General features: G+C 45.1%; 1 protein-coding gene across 2 annotated transcripts; it reads left to right on the top strand.

The window, feature by feature from the left end:
• Nucleotides 1-769: 769 nt before the first annotated feature.
• Nucleotides 770-14,206, top strand: scaf1 (SR-related CTD-associated factor 1). 2 transcript variants are annotated; one of them, XM_080723789.1, is made up of 8 exons: nt 770-880; nt 3,147-3,223; nt 4,203-4,298; nt 5,900-9,659; nt 10,232-10,314; nt 11,374-11,691; nt 12,394-12,522; nt 13,000-14,206. In XM_080723789.1, exons 4-8 carry the CDS (start codon nt 6,023-6,025, stop codon nt 13,141-13,143), a joined length of 4,311 nt encoding a protein of 1,436 aa, XP_080579915.1. In that variant the 5' UTR covers nt 770-880; nt 3,147-3,223; nt 4,203-4,298; nt 5,900-6,022; the 3' UTR covers nt 13,144-14,206. The 2 variants fall into 2 exon arrangements, with proteins under 2 accessions (XP_080579915.1, XP_080579916.1); XM_080723790.1 differs by lacking the exon at nt 4,203-4,298.
• Nucleotides 14,207-18,286: the final 4,080 nt, after the last annotated feature.

Consider the following 18,286-nt stretch of genomic DNA (forward strand, 5'->3'; position numbering starts at 1 on the left):
TGGCTGAAGCATTCTGTGCTGCACACTGCTACCTGTGGCAGCATGGGCGAGGCTAGACCACTTCACTTTAGGAGTCGCTTATAATGATTGAATAAAATAATATCAATAAAATAATAATACCCAATTAATAATAATAATAAATAATATTAATAATAACACTAATAATAACCATAATAATAATTTCCAAAACAAAACAGAAAACTGATGTCTACATTATCATCTATGATGGATAATCTTATGTCCCCATTATACCCGAATGTAGGGTAAAGACAGGGACTGACTGGGATATTATCCTATCAGGATAGACTACACATATATATGGCCTACTCATAATATAGCATATGTAAAACTATGTAAATTAACACACATATGATGTTGTTGTGTTCTCCATGATACTCAAACTCAAGTATGCCTTTGGCGCATCAATGAGCCTATTATAAATTATTAAAAAACATACATATTATCATCTTTAATAACAATAGGCGAATGTTAAGATTATTATGACTGAGTCTCTGCTGTGTGTGTGTGTGTGTGTGTGTGTGTGTGTGTGTGTGTGTGTGTGTGTGGATGGGGGTGGGGTCGTCGGATAGCGTCAGTAGGCAGGCTTTCGTTCAGAAGCGGAAAGCCTGGTGATGCGAGGTTATTCAGAACGTAGGGGGATGCAGACAGTAAAACTACATTTCCCATCAGCCCTCTCGGCCGGTTTGAGGAGAAGTAAAATGGTGGCGACTAATGGGATGGCCCTCTTTTTATGCTTTTAAAAATGGGAAAAATATCACCCGTTATCGTACTGTAGGCTATTATCGCGCATCCGAAACAGAAGGGACGGGAACGGGACGCTGGTGGAGCTCATCTAGCAGGAAGCATTCTTCCATGGAAGGTAAACAACATGCATGTAACGTTAGAGCAGTCAGGTAGAGGCTTGGGCTAGTGGCTAGCACCGCTAGCTAGCAGGCTAGTTTGAAGAAGAAAAAAATGAAAGCCTTGTTGTTGCTGCTTGGCAAACGTTAGCAGACAGCTAGCGAGGTTGGCTAATTTAACTCCGAGAGTGTACACATGCACATCAGGGGTGTTGTTGTATCGTAAACTATGATCATTGCATTTGAGTTACAGTGCATTTCTCTCTGTATGTGTGTGTGTGAGTGACTGTACGTGCATTGTCAGAAGAACAACGCAGTGGCTAACTCCCCGCCCCCCAACCTTATTGATTGATTGAAATTCTTTATTGATCATTAAAATACCATTGGGCCCTCTATAGTCGGGAGATGGCCCAGATGCACAAATAATCTAAATGATAAAACATGCACAATGAGTCCAAAAAAGGCTTGCTTTTTACATTGTGTGTCTTCTTCTATAATGTAACAACCAGAAGAAGAATTGTTCAGCTGACCGTTTCTGCCAGAACAGGATCAATCAATAAACCCTCCATGAATTATTATGTTATCTCTCTCACATCTCTCCTGCACTGCCTCGTCACCAAACAGGGGATGCAGGATTATAGAACGTAATACTGATCCAAAAAGCGTGGAGTTAAGTTTTGCTTTGAGTTGTTGTACTGATGGGTGGTGGTGTTGTGATGATGGACAAAGAAGAGAGATGTTACATGAGCAGGAGTCCAACAACATCCCACCCTGATGGTAAGGTGTGGTGGACGTGTAGCTCTTGGTTAGTGGAGAGAACTCCACTAACGCTATGGACCAGAGCTAGTGGAGGTGTGGTGCTGTCATTGAAATGAACAGTGCAGCTCTGTGACAGTGATGTGCCACTGTGCCTTGCATGATGCTAAGAGTTGATCTCAGCAGTCGTTCTCACCCCGCAGTGCAGTGGATGGATGGGAAAGACGGAGGAGACTTGGATGTTTCCTGGTTGGGAGCTACAGGAGCTGGTGTGTGGACAGAGTTCTGGGGATGCGAATTATCGATTAATTAACCTTATCAATTGATTAACCGATTAATGAAAGCAGCGTTTTGTAAGGACAAAAAGGACAATTCTTATCCACAACCACAATTTAGTGCAGAAACATAATTTCCTTTATGTATATAACATTAAGAGCGCCAACAAGCTTCAGCTGGACAGTGGACACAGACAAACACACATCTGCCCTCTGCATAGCTCTGGTCCAGAGCGTCAGCTGCACGGCGGCTGGCTAAAAGACTAGACCACGATTTCTGTACCCCTACGAGGGCTCAACTTCAGTCAAAATAAACCAAACTACTAATCGCTACTCACCTAACCAAAGGTAGTTTTGTGTTGTATATTCTATTAAAGTCTATTCTCTGCGGTGGGAAACCTCTCAGCACCCCACTCACTCTGTAAAATACATAATTTTTGTCATGAAATAAAATAAATGCATCCAACTCGACCACCGACCAACTCGAGGAGGGTGCATTTTATTTCATGACAAAAATAGTGTATTTTACAGAGTGGGTGGGGTGCTGAGAGGTTTCCCACCACGGAGAATAGACTTTGACAACGCAAGTAGCCTACTCTGATTATTTCTGGCATATTCAAAAGCATACTCAGCAATGCGTCTGCTGGCATTTTCTGTGATGAGTTTAATATTCGGTTAGGTGAGTAGCTAAGTAGTTTTGTTTGAGAAATCCTGGTCTAGTCTTTTAGCCAGCCAGTCAGAGTGTCAGTGCAGCTGACGCTCTGGACCAGAGCTACCCTCTGCAGTGCTCTAAGGAGTCTGTCTCATTTCTCTCCAAAAGCCCTTGAATTTGATGATGGAATATGATTAAAGATTACTGTCTGTGATTATGGTAAGCTTAACATTTGATATCACAGTATCACACACACACACACACACACACACACACACACACACACACACACACACACACACACACACACACACACACACACACACACACACCATACCTGTGACATTCACTAATTTAATCGAATAATTTCTTAACAGCAATTAATCGATTTTAGATGAATTGTTAACATCCCTAGAACATAAGCACACCTTCTTCCATAGATATTATTTTATGTTTTTGTGGTGAAAATGGCTGTACAATCTATACAACAAGAAGCACGAGAAGAGCCTGGTCATCAACAGGCCACAGTGGCAAAACTGGATTCTTACATTCTCCAGCCCTCTGTGCAAATATTGTTTAATATATTTTATTCTGTCTTCTCAGGGAGCTGCGGTAACCACAAGTTCCACCTCCTGAATTATTAGTCTCCCCGCCTGTTTCTCACATGACTTATTTGACAGGTAAATGAACACACACTCATTGCACTGTTGATAATTGTCATAACTGGTATAACATTTACAATTACGGGTAGCTATAGGTGAGTGGGCAGAGAGAGGCTGTTTTTTTATCCAAATACCTACAGTGCATAGTTATGATGGAATATGACTTCAAATATCACACCTATTTTATATTTTTACAGTGAACAGTGAAAACAGCACATTATAGGTAAACAGTTCTTTTACTTTACATTCCAAAGACCAGAAGACACAGCGCTTTGGCCACGTTCAGGTGTTTGACAGATATCTCGTGTTGTGTTTATAGACGGTTGCGTTCCCTCTCAAACTAGCACTTGCCCGGTCGGGCAACCTGAAAGCAAACTCCACCTGCCGAGAGTTTTATTTACCTGCCGGGGGCAGGTGGGCAAGCCTTAGGCCATGGCTACACAGACCTGGATATTTCTGAAGCTAGACATTTTTTTGTGCTGTTGGGGCTTGCAGCCACATGAAGCTGGATATTTCAGCCGCGAAGCTGGATATTTTTTAAACCAGATAAATAAGTGGAGAGATTGAAAAATATCCGATTCACTGGATCTGTGTAGACAGGGAACCCGGATATCTCTGAAGACTTTACTGTGTATGTGCCTGTTAGACCTAGATATCTTTGTCGTGTGGACCTAGATATCTTTCTGTGGATATCTGAAAAACCGGGATATATGAAATATCCAGCTCCGTGTGGACCTAGATATTTTTCTATGTGGATATCTGAAAAAACAGGATATATGAAAAATCCAGCTCTGTGTAGCCATGGCCTTGGTGTCAATGCCTGCAATGGTTAATTTGTACTCCGTTGTATGACAGTGTTGCACGTCAGAAATAGCAGATGTACAAGCTGTCCAATTTCCAGTGTGCTGCATCATCATATGGCAAAGTATAAATCCGACTTAAGTGAGAAAATTCTTGGCCCTCGATTCACATTGGTTTTGGTCTATTTGCGTTCCAGCCCAGACTTTGAGGTTGAGCTCACAGCCGAGGTGACTCTTGAGGGCCCTGCATTTTGTCCTCAGCTTTTCCCCGGATCAGTACGAGGAAGAGAGAGGTAATACATTTTCTTGGCACCCCGAGTTTGCCTATCCTGTTAATGTGTTAAACGAACGTACCATTGATTTGGTTTAAATGGGAGACTCTTTTACCAATTTAGGCCTGAGGCTGATTCTAAGGGCGCCTTCTGAGGCCTGATCTAAGTTTTCTGAAAAACGTAAAATATTCAAAAAATACAAAAACAAATACGTTGCTACATACTGTACATGTACTATGCTACAGGGGGGTAAAGGTACAAAAATGTGTTCCCGTCCGAAATTGGTTAAGAGTGACATAAACATTTATTGGCACATTTGAGGTGACTGACACTCGGTCTGAAAGCTTAACACACTGAAGACACAATTCATCCAGCAATCAAATGTAAAGAACATGAGGGGCGTCCGGTGGCCTACTGGTCAAGGCGCATACCACATAGGCACCGCCACATAGGCATGGTTGCCGTGGCGTCGCCGGTTCGATTCCCGATCTGGACGACCTTTGCCGCATGTCACTCCCCATCTCTCTCTCTCCCCATTTCCTGTCAGTCTACTGTATACTATCAATAAAGGCATAAAAGCCAAAAAAAAAAATATTAAAAAAAAATAAAAAATGTAAAGAACATGAATAGTTGTTTCAGGCTGACTGAACATTTGTGATGATTGTGAGCAAATGTACATAAGCACTCGTCCTCCTACATAATTTGCAATCACATACATATTGATTTGGATTGTTCCAGTGTTGGTAAACATCATGGCCAACAGGAATTTACTTTTTGGAGCTGCCCCATTCTTGACCGTTATTGGATGAGAAATGTTTTCTTGACGGTTGAACTTGATTGTGGCAGCATATTGAAAAGATCCCCCGCACCTACTTAATTTTTTTAGGCTCTTATATTGTTTGGCACATGCAGCACAATACAGATGCATAATTAATTGATTGATTATTGGGATTATTCGTTACGTTGATGAAGGCTCTGGCCAAAATACACCTGTATGCAGCTGACTCTAGCCTTGCAGGCCATCTCGAGCTATGTCATCACCAATGTGCTTCCTTTCTCGGTCTGGTGATCCTCCCATAGAGTCTCCTTATGAGAACTTACGTTCCAATTTCCAATCAAATGGCTGCATTTGGAGCGACCCGCCTCACAGCACTCCTGATTGGTCGAGCGGCTGCTGCAGCTCTCACATTTTGTAAACAAACATGGCGGTCCCTATGCCAGACGCAAGTTCACAAATCGCAAATAAAAGCTGCATTAAGCAAAGTTTTATCTGAAATCAACGGAATCTCAGAACTTTAAAAAATAATTTGCTGTTCTGCCGACGATGTTTTGATGCGCTGATGACTACTGACTGGACCTGTCAGTCAAAGTGAGTAACTACGTCATCGCGTAATGCGTTGTCTATGGAGAACTCAGAGTCTGGCTGTTGCGAGGCTAGCTGACTCTGCCGAACAATCAAGAGGCCCTATTATGTAACTAATCCAAAACGGGACACACAGACACGTTCTTATCTGCTATGTTGTCTACAAAGTTGTCCCTTGCTCCATAAAGTGTTTACCTACTGTTAAGCTGTCTAACATCAATTAAATATTTTTTGCCTTGTTTGCCTTTTGTGCTTCCAGGGTTCCTCTCTGATTGTGCACCTCCAGCGTGGTCCTCCCCATCTGTACTCCACTCCAGCTAACACAGAGTGTTGGGCTCCCTCTGCCACCGCCTGGCCTCTTGACCACCTTCCTCCCTAGCCCATGGACTTATCTCCAGCCCCCGGCTTCAAAAGGAGGCCTGTCAACCCCTCCCCTCATGGAGTTACAGAGATTGCCAAGAGCCCTCCTACCTCCTCGCCTTGCTCCTCTCCCTCGTCTCCTTCCTCTGGTCCGTCTTCGCCCTCGTCCACGTCCTCTTCCCCCAGCGCCACGGCGACCGGCTACCACAACGATGAGAAAGGCCATGGCAAGGGGACAGGGGTGGCCAAGGTGTCCTCAACCTCTGCACCCCTAGCCCTCCCCTCCGCCTCCACCCCTCCCCTTACTGCCTCCTCCTCTAATCCATTGTTCCATCCGACGTCCCCCCAGTCGGGTGTGGACGGACAGAGAGAGGGTGAAGTGAAGGAGATATATGACCCCTTCCACCCTACAGATGGAGAAAGGGAGGGAGGGGCCAGGGAGGAAGAGGAGGAAGAAGAGGAGCAGGGGGACAAGTATGACCCCTTTGATCCCACAGGCTCCCCAGTGTCAGATCCTGATGAGGCAAGAGAGTTGGAGGAGAATGGAGAGGGCGGAAGTGAGGGGACAGCCGGAAGGAGTAATTCTGAGACGGAGATGGCTGCAGAGAGGAGAGGTGATGAGGAAAAAGAAGAGGCCCCCCCAGATTCCACAGATGCGCTCCCGGTTGCTCCACCCTCCCCTCGCCCTCCCCTGCCCCACCTGAGAAGAAGGCTGGATCGGGATCCCAACAGAACGAGAGAGCGTGCGAAAGACAGGGAGAAGAGAGAGAACGCTGACTCGGATCACTCCGAGATCGAGGAGGGTGAAATTGTCGGGGCGGCCGAGAGAGAAGGCGGAGTCAAGAGAGGAACAGCGGGGCTCCTCCCACTGCCGCCTGGCGGTCCCTTCTTCAGCAGAGCCAAGCCTGAGCGGATCCTCCGTGTGCTGGAGGGAGATGCGTTTGTGTCTGTACGGGCCGAGGGTGACTGGCCAGTGGACGCCGAGCCCGAGGACGAGCCCATCGCCGTCGGTGTCGGGGACCTGAGGAGGAAGCTGGTCAGCCAGCGCAAGGTGTGGTACAAGTCGTGCCCCACCGCCTCCTCCCTATCTCCGCAGCCCCAACCGCTGCTCTCCCTCCCTCTGCCGTCTCCACCCCCCCCTTCCCCTCCTCTCCCGCTCCCCGTCGAGCCAGGCACCAAGAGCCGCAAGTCCTCCAAGAGCTCAAAGGACCGGGACCGCCGCAAGCGCAAGGACGCGAAGGCTACGGAGAAGGAGGAGAAGCGGGAGGAGAAGCGGAAGAAGAAGAAGAAGGAAAAGGAGGAAGGCAGTCGGGACAGGAGCAGGGAGCGGAGCGAGAGGGACAAGGACCGGGGGCGGAAGAACGCCAATGAGGAGAAGGGGAGGCGGAGCAGCAGAAGCAACAGCCGGAAGAGGAAGAAGAGGCGGCACAGCAGCCCGGATGCTACGCGATCCCACAATTCCTCGGGAAGGACTGTACACAGACGCTCCTTCTCCAACCAATCTGAAGAGCGCCGTGAGAAGGATCGAGACCGAGATAAAGAAAAAGAAAGAGACAAAGAGAGGGAGAGGAATAGGGAGAGAGAGAGGGATAGGGATAGGGATAGGGATCGCGATCGAGGCAGAGATAGAGATAGAGATAGAGATAGAGATAGAGATTGGGATCGAAGCAGTGACCGAAGACGTGATGACAGAGACAGAGAGCAGGATGGATACTCCAGCAGCAGGAAGCGGGATAGGGACAGTGGCCATCACTCGAGCAGCAGAGAACGGGGTGCCTCTAAGCGGTCCCAAAGAAGCAGAGAAAGGAGGGAGCGGGACAAGGAGGGAGAGAGGGACAGAGAACCGGACCGCGACCACGACCACGACCATGACAGACGGCATGAAAGGAGACGAAACGGCCGCCCGGTAGTCCCTCCTTCCATCCAGGAGCTTAATGGTTCAGATCTCTTCGCCATCAAGCGAACCATCACAGTCACCACCACCACCACCACCACAGTTCCCGGCTCTCCGCCACATGCCCCGGCATCACCTCGCAGCCCTGCACAAGACTCCGACAAGCCTCACAAGAGGAAGAAGAAAAGGAGGCGGCGCTCAATCGAAGATGCAGAGGATGTTGTAAGCGGCCGCAGCCGATCCCGGTCTGTCTCCCCTCCTAGGTACCATGGCTATGAGTCGGACCGTTACTCGGACAAATTGGAGATCGATTTGCTTTCTTTGGACGGAGAGGCTTTGGACTCGGACTACCCTTCTTTGGAGGACACACCGCCCGCCGCCCTGCCTCGGGAGCCTGCTTCCCCTAGTCCCAAAGCCAAAGCCCCCCCCAAACGCCATCACCCCAAAAAGAAGTCCCACGCGGAGAAGAAAACAGTCCAAACCAAAAGCAAAGCCCTTGCCTCGCTCTCACCCACCCAGGCTACTTCTGCCTCGGCCCCCATCTCCTCTGCACCCCCACCGGCCAAGCGGGGGAGGAAGCTGGGCAAGGGCGAAAAAGCTGGAAGAAAAGAGTCTGGTCATACAGGCAAGTCTAAAAAGGAGGGTGGGGGAAGCCGTAAGGGCAAGTTACAGTCCAAAGTGTCAGTGCTTGTGCGTGAGGGTGTGAGCAGCACCACAGGGGCCTCGGCCAGCTCTGGGAAGCTGGGCATGGATCTCCTGGGTTCAGGAGGTCCAGCAGGAGCTGCTGGGGGTCCTGTCGGTGGCTCCATAGCGGTTGTCTTCCGCAGAGACAATGAGAGCAGGTCTCCATTTCTCAAGCCTTGCTCAGAGCCACTGTCGCTGGGAGTCCGCAACAAAGAACTCGGCAAGCGCAGCTCCCTGGCCGCTCCCCCTTCTGCTGCTGGCTTGTCTGGCCCCACAGTGTTGAAATCCAAGAAAGCCAAGCCAAGCTCCACCACCTCCACCTCTTCCTCCGCTTCCTCCCCCTCCTCATCCCTGGCCACCAAACGACGGCGGCGGCAGGCGAAGAAGAGGGAGAAAAGCAACACTGGGATTTTGGCAGATGGCGACGGAAGCCAATCAAAGGCCGCTTCTGAGGGCTGGGGCGGAGCCTCAGCCGATATTCAGACTGGAATTATGGGCGGGAGCAAATCTCTCAGTCCTCATACGGGTCCGGCTGGCCCTGCACCCTGCTCCTCATCCTCCTCTTCGTCTTCTACCAGCGCGCTCCTGCCCTCTTCATCGCCCCCACACACCCCTCCCCCCGCCATGCCCCCCTCGCGAGACACCAGGGATTCATCACCAGACTCCCAGACGGTGGACAGTAGCTGTAAGACTCCTGAGCCCTCTTTTATTCCTGAAGACTGCCCCACACAGACCACCCCCAACCTGCTGCCGCCCTCAAGTCCCCCTAGCCTCTCCGCGTCCCAAGGGTCGGGTCTCGGCATTTCCCTTTCCGGCTCCGGCTCCAACACAAAGCCCCTGCCCCCAGACGACGGACCCAAATCCCTAGCGTCGCCCCCTTGTTCCTCCTCCTCCTCGGGCTCGGTGCCCGCCTCGTTGTCTGTCCCTCCGTCCTCCTCGGATCCCTCCTCGTCCTCTTCGTCGGTGTCGTCTTCGTCTGCCAACAAGCCTCCTCCCCCGCCGCCTCCCCCTCCAGCGGCGGCACCCCTCCCCTGGAGTCTGCAGACCGGAGTGGACTGCACGGCCGGAGGAGTTCTGGCATGTGAGTCTCTTCCCTCCTCTGATTTCTAACACAAGTGGCTAAAGTTCAGTGGTCCTTGGCACGATATATTTACTAGAACAGTGATTCTCAACCTTTTCAGGCCACGACCGCTGAAATAATCATATTTCACCCCCACCCTGAACAGCACTTGGAATAGTAGGAGTTGGCATTACATTAGTTTGACTCCCATCTGTGAAGCATTGTGAGCATGTAGATCTGCTACTTTCACAATTTCTGACGCACAATTTGACATATTCTTTTACCAGAGATAATAAAAAGATCTAAAAAGTCCTTAATTTGTCATTTTAGAAATGTGCAGAGCCAGATACCATACACTTATACTGTGTGTTGGTCTGTATACTGTTGAATGAGAAAACAAGAGAACCCCTGTACTATTAACCACTTAAACTCGGAGCTACACAAGTATCTTTTCTGTTTTATGTTAGTGTGGTGAAAGCTTTTTTTCTTTTTGCCATTTGCTTTCTTCACTTTTATTATTTGTTGGAGTACTGTTTGAGTTTTTTTTTCTTCATTATGTTGGGCTCTAACACACTTTTTTTTTTCTGATTTAGTGACGGCTCTGCTCTTCAAGATGGAGGAGGCCAACATTGCTAGTCGAGCCAAAGCTCAAGAATTCATCCAAGCAACCAGCCAGGTGTGTGTTCATGTTCATTAGCAACCAGCCAGGGGTGTGTTCATGTTCATTAGCAACCAGCCAGGTGTGTGTTCATGTTCAAAAAAGTATCAATACTGCAATATAGAAATTCACTTGAGTAAAAGTATGAAAGTGTTGGTGTTGGTATCAAAATATACTTGGAAGTACCAATAGTAAAAGAACAATATTTGAAAATAGCCAATCTTCAAGCTCACAACGCGCTGTGAGCTTGTAGATCGGCTATTTTCAAACAGCCTATGTATACAATAGGGCTTGAGTGGTTTATGTATGTTTTGTAAGATATTTTGTTGTATTCCAAAACAAAGTGCATTGGCCCTCAATCATGCATCCTCCTAAAAAGATTATTGCGATGTCCTAAACAAGTCTCAGTCAAATATAAAAAAGGCTTACTGAGAGGGAATGGAGGTTTTGCTACATAGGAAATGTGTCATAAACTGACACAACTGATCTCTAGCTATATTCATGAGGGGAAGAAGAGCAGCTAAGGTCAATATGCTTTAGCTCCAGTGCAGCCATCAGGAGAGTAATTGCACGTTCTCTATGGCCGCCATGTTAAAAACATACCATGTTTGATCCGATCGTGACTTCTTTGTGTTCCTGGCTGTCTTATCTGTAAGGCAGATGTTGACACATTCAGGGGCCTTTTCCACCGGCAAAGAACCGGTTCAGGTTCTTTCTCCCGCCTATGGGATGAACCAGAGGTGAGCTTTTCCACCGAGAACCGAGTTTGTTCCGAACCAAGCAAGCCAGTTCGCGGCCGGTTCGCAAGAATGAACCAAGGTTCAAAGAAAAGTTGCTATTCCATAGGCGGGAGAAAAAACCCGAACCGGTACTTTGCCAGTGGAAAAGGCCCCTTAGAGGTACTTGGCTTGCAGTTGATAGATTTGATACATTTTTCAGAAACGCATTGTAAGCTTGTAGCTCTATTTTATGCGCATGACTCCTTTGTACGAAGTATGAATCAGGATTTACTGGTGTTAATTACCAGTTTCAATAACGACAAAACATTGAGCTCCTCTGTGCTTCTCTGCCTCGCAGATCCTCTCCCAGGCCAATCAGAACCAGTCCCAGACGCACGCCCCTCCCTCTTCGTCCTCCTCCTCTTCCTCGCAGATCCCGCCCCCTCCGTCTCTGCCCCCGCCCCCCGGTCCGAGTCCCGCACAGTTCATTCTCCACGGCTCCCTGCCGATGGGGGGCTGCAACAAAACCCCGCCGTCTCACATGCACTCGGGCATGTCCATGGGTGGCGGGTGCGCGCAGACCCCTCCCCCTCCACTGCCTGCGGGGTTGTGTGGCCTGTCGACCGGGACGTCTAGCGAGACCGGATGGGACAGCGAGAGTAAAGACCCTGATAAGGTAACCGGGGGACTTGTACAACGAGTAGGGAATATGTACCTGATGTTATGTTTTGTTTTGTGTCGGTATGTCGTATATGATCAGCAATACCGGTATCAAAAAAAAAAATACTTTTGAATAATTTGTATGTTTGAAAAGGTTTCAAATATCCCGTTAGGGATTGGCCACGAGATTGCATGACACTCACTTACATAAAATAATAATTCATTCATATATATCGTTGCTGTTGGGCAGAAACCTCTTTTTCTTCTCTAACCTTTTGTGTTTTTGCATAAATGAATGCACTACTTCATACTACAGCATCACTGAAAAGTATCCAGAATAGCGGATCTACAAGCTCGAAATGTGGCGCAAAGTGATGTTTTGAGCTTGACGATTTTTGGGTATTTTTGAATTTGGATCCTGAAAAGTAACAGTTTTGGGTGAGGTTTCCCCCCGATGGACAATGTTTTTATTTTCTTTATTTATATATATATTAACCTTTATTTAATCAGGAAGTCCTTTTGGATTAAAATCTACACCGTTACACGGTATTGAATAGTGCATGTCAAAAATGTACACTTTTGTGAAGTTACGGTATCTGTATTGGATTTCATCCAACGTTTTCTGGGTGCTTGCTTTGAAACTCAACTCCATTTGGGTGTAACTTGTATGAATGTGAATTGTGAATGAACGTGCTTCTCTGTCCACTGCGCCCCCCAGTACCTGAAGAAGCTCCACACCCAGGAGCGTGCCGTGGAGGAGGTGAAACTGGCCATCAAACCCTACTACCAGCGCAAGGACATCAACAAAGACGATTACAAGGACATCCTGAGGAAGGCTGTGCACAAGGTGAGGCTGTGCTGGTTTATTTAACTCTCATTTATCCTTCTTTTGAGTGGTCATGTGGAATATTCTAATATTTTTGAGATATGGATTTTTGATTTTCATGAGCTGTATGCCATAAAAATTCAAATTAAAACAAAAAGAGCTTTTGAATAGTTCACTGCATGCACAATGAATCTGAATTATATTAAAGTTTAAAAAATATATATTATATTACAGAAGAAAATACACTTCTATACAATATTCGAATTTTCTGAGATGGATCTGTATATAGTTCTCTCCAAGTATATCTGTGCACACACTTGCCATACAACTGTGGTCAGCCTGTTCTTGGTCCGCTTTTTTTCTTCCGCTTTATTTTCTACTCATTTTCAGCATTTCTGATGTGAAGACTGTTAGGTGGAAGCTGGGAAGCAGTCTTGCGAGACTAGCTACATTGTTGAGAAATCTTGTGATGACCGTGTTGTTGTTGTTATGTCTCAGATTTGCCACAGCCGAACGGGAGAGATCAACCCGGTCAAAGTCAGCAACCTGGTCAAGCTCTACGTCCAGAGGTACAAGTACTTCCGGAAGCACGGGCGTAAAATGGATGAAGAGGATAGGGAGGAGCGAGAAATGGCCTACTGAATGGACATGGGGCTGACGTCGCCCCTTCTCCCAGACCCCATCGGCCTTTTCTTTTTTCTTTTTTTTTTAAACAAACTTTTTTTTTTACTGCACCCCTCCCCCAAGAAAACCCCTGCACGTGATTTGGGTCCACCGAGACCATTGAGTGACTGGTTTGCCTTTTTATTGATTTTATTGATTTAACCACATAAACCCTATGTACTTTGTTCGTCCCCCGGGATAAATGTTAAAATAAATGGTGCATTTACGGTATATATAGCGCCTTTATCCAAAGCGCTTTATAACGTGCGTGTTACTCACTCATTTGCATACATTCACACTCCCGACGGTGGAGGAAACCATGCAAGGCACAAACCTTCTCATCAGGAGCTGTTGGAGCTCAAGGACACTTAGACGCTAACCCAGGAGGGGCCGGGATAGAACCGGTAACCGTCCGATTCCCAAGCGGCTGCTCTACGACCCGAGCCACTGCCGCATCTGCATCTGGCCCCCTACTTTTTTCCTCCCTCCAAACCAAATCTCTTCGCCTGAGGAGATTTCTTGAAATATCTACAAGCTCACCTGTCGCGAGCTTGTAGTTTGGCTATATTCACGAAATGTCCACCTATGAAGAGTAGGGTTCATGTGGTTAAATATGCCCTGCCTACACTCGTCGACTCCATGTAATCTTGAACCTCGCCCTGACCTGCCCCAGCCCTCGCCCCTCCCCCCTGTTGTCTTTTCATGTCTTTCACCGGTCTTGCTGTAAATACATGTCAAGTAGAGAAAAAAAGAAAAGCTGGGTTACATACCCCTGCAATATACGGACCCCCCCCCCCCCCCCCCCCACCCCAATAGGGGAGACGAAGTTTACACATGGACACACACTTGGACGCACACACCGAAACATGTTTGTACATACTGTAAGTACACTACAGACAAACCGCATCTCCCCCCCTTGTCTCTCTTATATCATGTCTGTCCTTTACTTCCTCGTGAGTGGTATGCAAGGTGAATTTGTCTCCAAGTCAGGTTCTATGTGGGATGTTCGAATGAATGTTGGCCATGGCGAAGATGAAGACGATGATGATGATGGTTTAAAATATAGATTTGACACTTGAGCCCTGTCTATAAATTCTTTGACCCTTAAGTGTGTATGCGTGCGTGCTAAGAGTTGCGCCAGATAGCTCAAATATATCAAAAGTGCAACACTGATATCCATATTGCAAGTGACTCCTTTTTTTTCTTATCCATTTTTTAATAAAAATGTATAAGAAGTACGGTATGATGTGTAGAATGTCAGCAATACACAATCATGCATGTCAGAATTAATCGGTCACGGAACAAGACAGAGTAATTAATTGCAAAAGTAGAGCATGATTGATTCCAGATTCTGGAGAGTCTTAGATTACCTATGTATTGACCAAAATCTTTGAAAGAATGACATTAAACTCATTTTATTTGAGCTCTATGAAAATAATATATAACAAAATAGCTGATATACATGCCCACAACTCTGTGCATTGTGAGCTTGTACATCTGCTATAAAAAAAAAAGTGGCAGTTGATCCTTCATGGCTGATTACACATTTACAGTCACACCCTCAAAAAGACAACGAAAAACCTACCGGCAAATATTTATTTAAAACATGTCAACCTTTTATTGAAGTCAGTTGAGTCAACCAAACGAATAAACCCAAATAACATATATGACAATATATTTATCTTAAATCTGGAGTCTGGAGACTGCGATGGCCATGGCGGAACCTTTTATCTTGTTTCCAAGAAACCCAATTTTTGTTGTTTTTTGATCTATGGTTGGGATTGTTATCTTGTTGAAGGGTTCATCTGCAGCCAAAAGTATGTTTCTGGAGTGACACCCGTACAAATGTCTAGACATTTGTCTGAATCAGTTCCATTGATCTTCTTGACGAGATCAAGCCGCCTGTAATGCTGACAGCAAATCAGTCCCAAGCATCGATGAGACTCCATGTTTGATAATAGGTTTGAGTGGATTGTACTTGCATGCTTATTGCTTCCCAGGCAGGATGGATGCCAGCCATCCTCATGTTGGCCATGGCCACAAGGTGCACACTGACTCGTCTGACCAGAGAGAATTCAACTGATCTTTTTGCTATAGCCACCACTTGAGTTTATTGCCAGGTCTCATTAGACTGTGGATGTATTAATGTATTAATGATATAGGCTAGAATAATGTTATATTTTGATTTGTTTGAGGCAACCTAGGGAGTGCCGTTATTGGCATTAGCTTTTCTTAATTACACTTTCACAGATGTATGAAATCTGATTTATACTTGAGCTTGTACATTTGCTCTTTTAGGTGCTCAACACAACTCAGTATAAATCAGCCCACTAACCATGAATAATTATTCTAATTACCATCTCTTGTTGCATCAGAACATAATACAGAACAGACACAGTAGTACAGCAAGAAAACTCAATTTGCATTCCAGAACGTTGTCTGATGAAGACTTGTTCCATACTTGGACACTAGATGGCACTGTCTGGCAAGAATAAGCAGCACTGTACTAATAGTCTTCCTGTCTGAGGTAACATCTTGGTGGTCATGGATTAATTATTTCAAAGAGGAGGAGAGATCTGATTACCAATGTAAAACTGCTACTGTAGTTTCCTCTTTGGATGTAGGTAACAGTGCTGTGCAAAGGTTTTAGTCACTAGATGTTTCACAAACATGTCTTAAGATGGTTATTTGATCTTGTCAGGCATTAGTGTGTCAATAGAAAATATATTTTAGATTTTTGCAAATAGTGAAATATTCCAGTGAGAGAGTTCTATGCTGTTAAAGACAGAATTAGACACTTTATCATTTAATGTTAAAAGGTTAAAGTAAATGGTAACGGTGGTCTCCCTAGCTCTTTAGTAAACAGAAAATACATTTTCAGGTGGGTTACAAATCCATTAAGGGGAGAGCTTCACAATGATCAGTGATCAGCTTCCAGTTCCAATTTTGTCTGCTCATTGTTTTGTTTAATCACTTCCAATTTCACTTGTCCCTATGGGGGCTCTCTCCATTCCGACATGTCGCCACTCCGACAGTGACTTCTTATTCTTATTCTTTTTGTCGGAGTGGCAACACTTCCATAGAGGTAAGGGTAAGAGATATGGTTAGTGTCTGTCGGAAAGGAGACATGTCGGAATGGAGAGATGCACTGGTATCTTGTATGAATTCTCTCTCCTCACTCTTCCAGGGCCACGCGCACGCCATTGTTCATTTATAAATGATAAGTCATAACCGCATGTCATTATTTTTGAAAGCATGCTCACTTTACAGCGTTCTTTCACAAGTGCAGTACAGTACTGCATCAAAGACTTGGATTTATTGTTACATCTTTCATTGCATTACCAGGAAGGGACAGAGTTGAGTAATGAAATTAAATGTTTCTCTGTCATGTGAAGTGCACATACAGTAACACAATTATCTTAAACCTTAACATTACATTACTATAGTTAAATTATTACTCATTTTGGCCTCTTTGTTGTTAACTGTTTTCTGTACCATTTGATGTTTGTACTGTATGTTCGTTTTAGCTAAGCCTTGTGTCCCAAAATACAGTTTATCAAGATTAAGTGCTTAATTTGGCCATAAAATGTATGCAGGCTCTGTAATAGGCTCCACTAACAAGATTTTCTAGAAGCCAAACTTGTCCCAGCATGTTATCTTATAGAGCTCTGAATGATGATAATAGAACATAGATTCTTATAACTGATAACTTGTATAATGAATATTATAACAAAACATACAATATCATCTCTAAATAATATAACAATATTATAATATAATGTAATATCACATATAGTTTTTCTAGTAGGCGATATTAAATTGGAACTAGAAATACTGTTCCTTCGAAACAGTGTGGGCTCGGTTCCAACCCAACAAATAGGATACTTTAAGGTACTGTAAGGTACAGTACCTTACAGTATTGTACTGTACCTTACTATACTGTACTGCACCTTACTGTACTGTACTGTACTGTACTGTACTGTACTGTAACTTACTGTACTTTACTGTACTGTACTGTACTTTACTGTATTCTACTGTAACTTACTGTACTTTACTGTACTCTACTGTACCTTACTGTACTGTACTCTACTGTACCTTACTGTACTGTACTGTACCTTACTGTACTATAATATACTGTACTCTACTGTACCGTACTGTACCTTACTGTACTGTACTCTACTGTACCTTACTATACTGTACTTTACTGTACTCTACTGTACTTTACTGTACTCCACTGTACCTTACTGTACTTTATTCTACTTTACTGTACTTTATTGTACTTTACTGTACTCTACTGTACCTTACTGTACTGTATTGTACTTTACTGTACCTTACTGTACTGTACTGTACTCTACTGTACCTTTCTGTACTGTACCTTTCTGTACCTTACTGTACTTTACTGTACTCTACTGAACCTTACTGTACTTTTACTGTACTCTACTCTACTGAACCTTACTGTACTGTACATATTCTATGTGTTCTAGATCTACATTTTTGATTCTGTGTTTGGGAACCAGCAACTGTCAAATGGACTCCAACTGTAGTGGAGTATATTGAGTGCATATACTGTAGGCTAACAATCCCAGATCACATATGTCCTCCACTATGTCTATAACCAAGGCGTTCTTCTATGTGGCCACTCCAGACTGAGGAGTGGAGCATGGCTTTTATTGTGTTTGTGGATCTGACTTGGAAATGCATTGGTTTTGATATCTCCCTGACAACCAACAACAACCACTAATATGGCTGACTGTCCCTGCGGGCTCTAGGATATATGGCTATGGGATTTACATCCCATCGCCCGGACTTGATTCTTGATCACAGCTGTGTAATCAGTAGAGTGGAGAGGGACATTTATTTATAGTTTTAACTATAACTATAGTTTTATACATCACACAGCTTAGACATTTGGATCAAATCAGAGAGCAGACCTGTGTGAACGCAATGATATAGATAGCATATCTGAAGTGTGAACACTGCAGCCACAGCGCCTTAACATAAACATGGGTCTATTATCCTTCTCTCCACTCTGTCCCCACTCACTAAACCCATTGGAAATGCATTGGGTGCTTAAAGTTAAACATTTTTATTTTTTTATATTTATACTACAAAACATTTCAAA

Source organism: Nannobrachium achirus, assembly GCF_963921795.1.
Source record: "Nannobrachium achirus genome assembly, chromosome: 4".
Lineage (NCBI taxonomy): Eukaryota > Metazoa > Chordata > Actinopteri > Myctophiformes > Myctophidae > Nannobrachium > Nannobrachium achirus.

Bases quoted from the DNA above. Each gene is read 5' to 3' on its own strand.
- scaf1 (XM_080723789.1), top strand. From the start codon at position 6,023: ATGGACTTATCTCCAGCCCCCGGCTTCAAAAGGAGGCCTGTCAACCCC. The intron at 9,660-10,231 runs GTGAGTCTCTTC...TTTCTGATTTAG, and splicing joins GGCCGGAGGAGTTCTGGCAT to TGACGGCTCTGCTCTTCAAG. The intron at 12,523-12,999 runs GTGAGGCTGTGC...GTTATGTCTCAG, and splicing joins TGAGGAAGGCTGTGCACAAG to ATTTGCCACAGCCGAACGGG.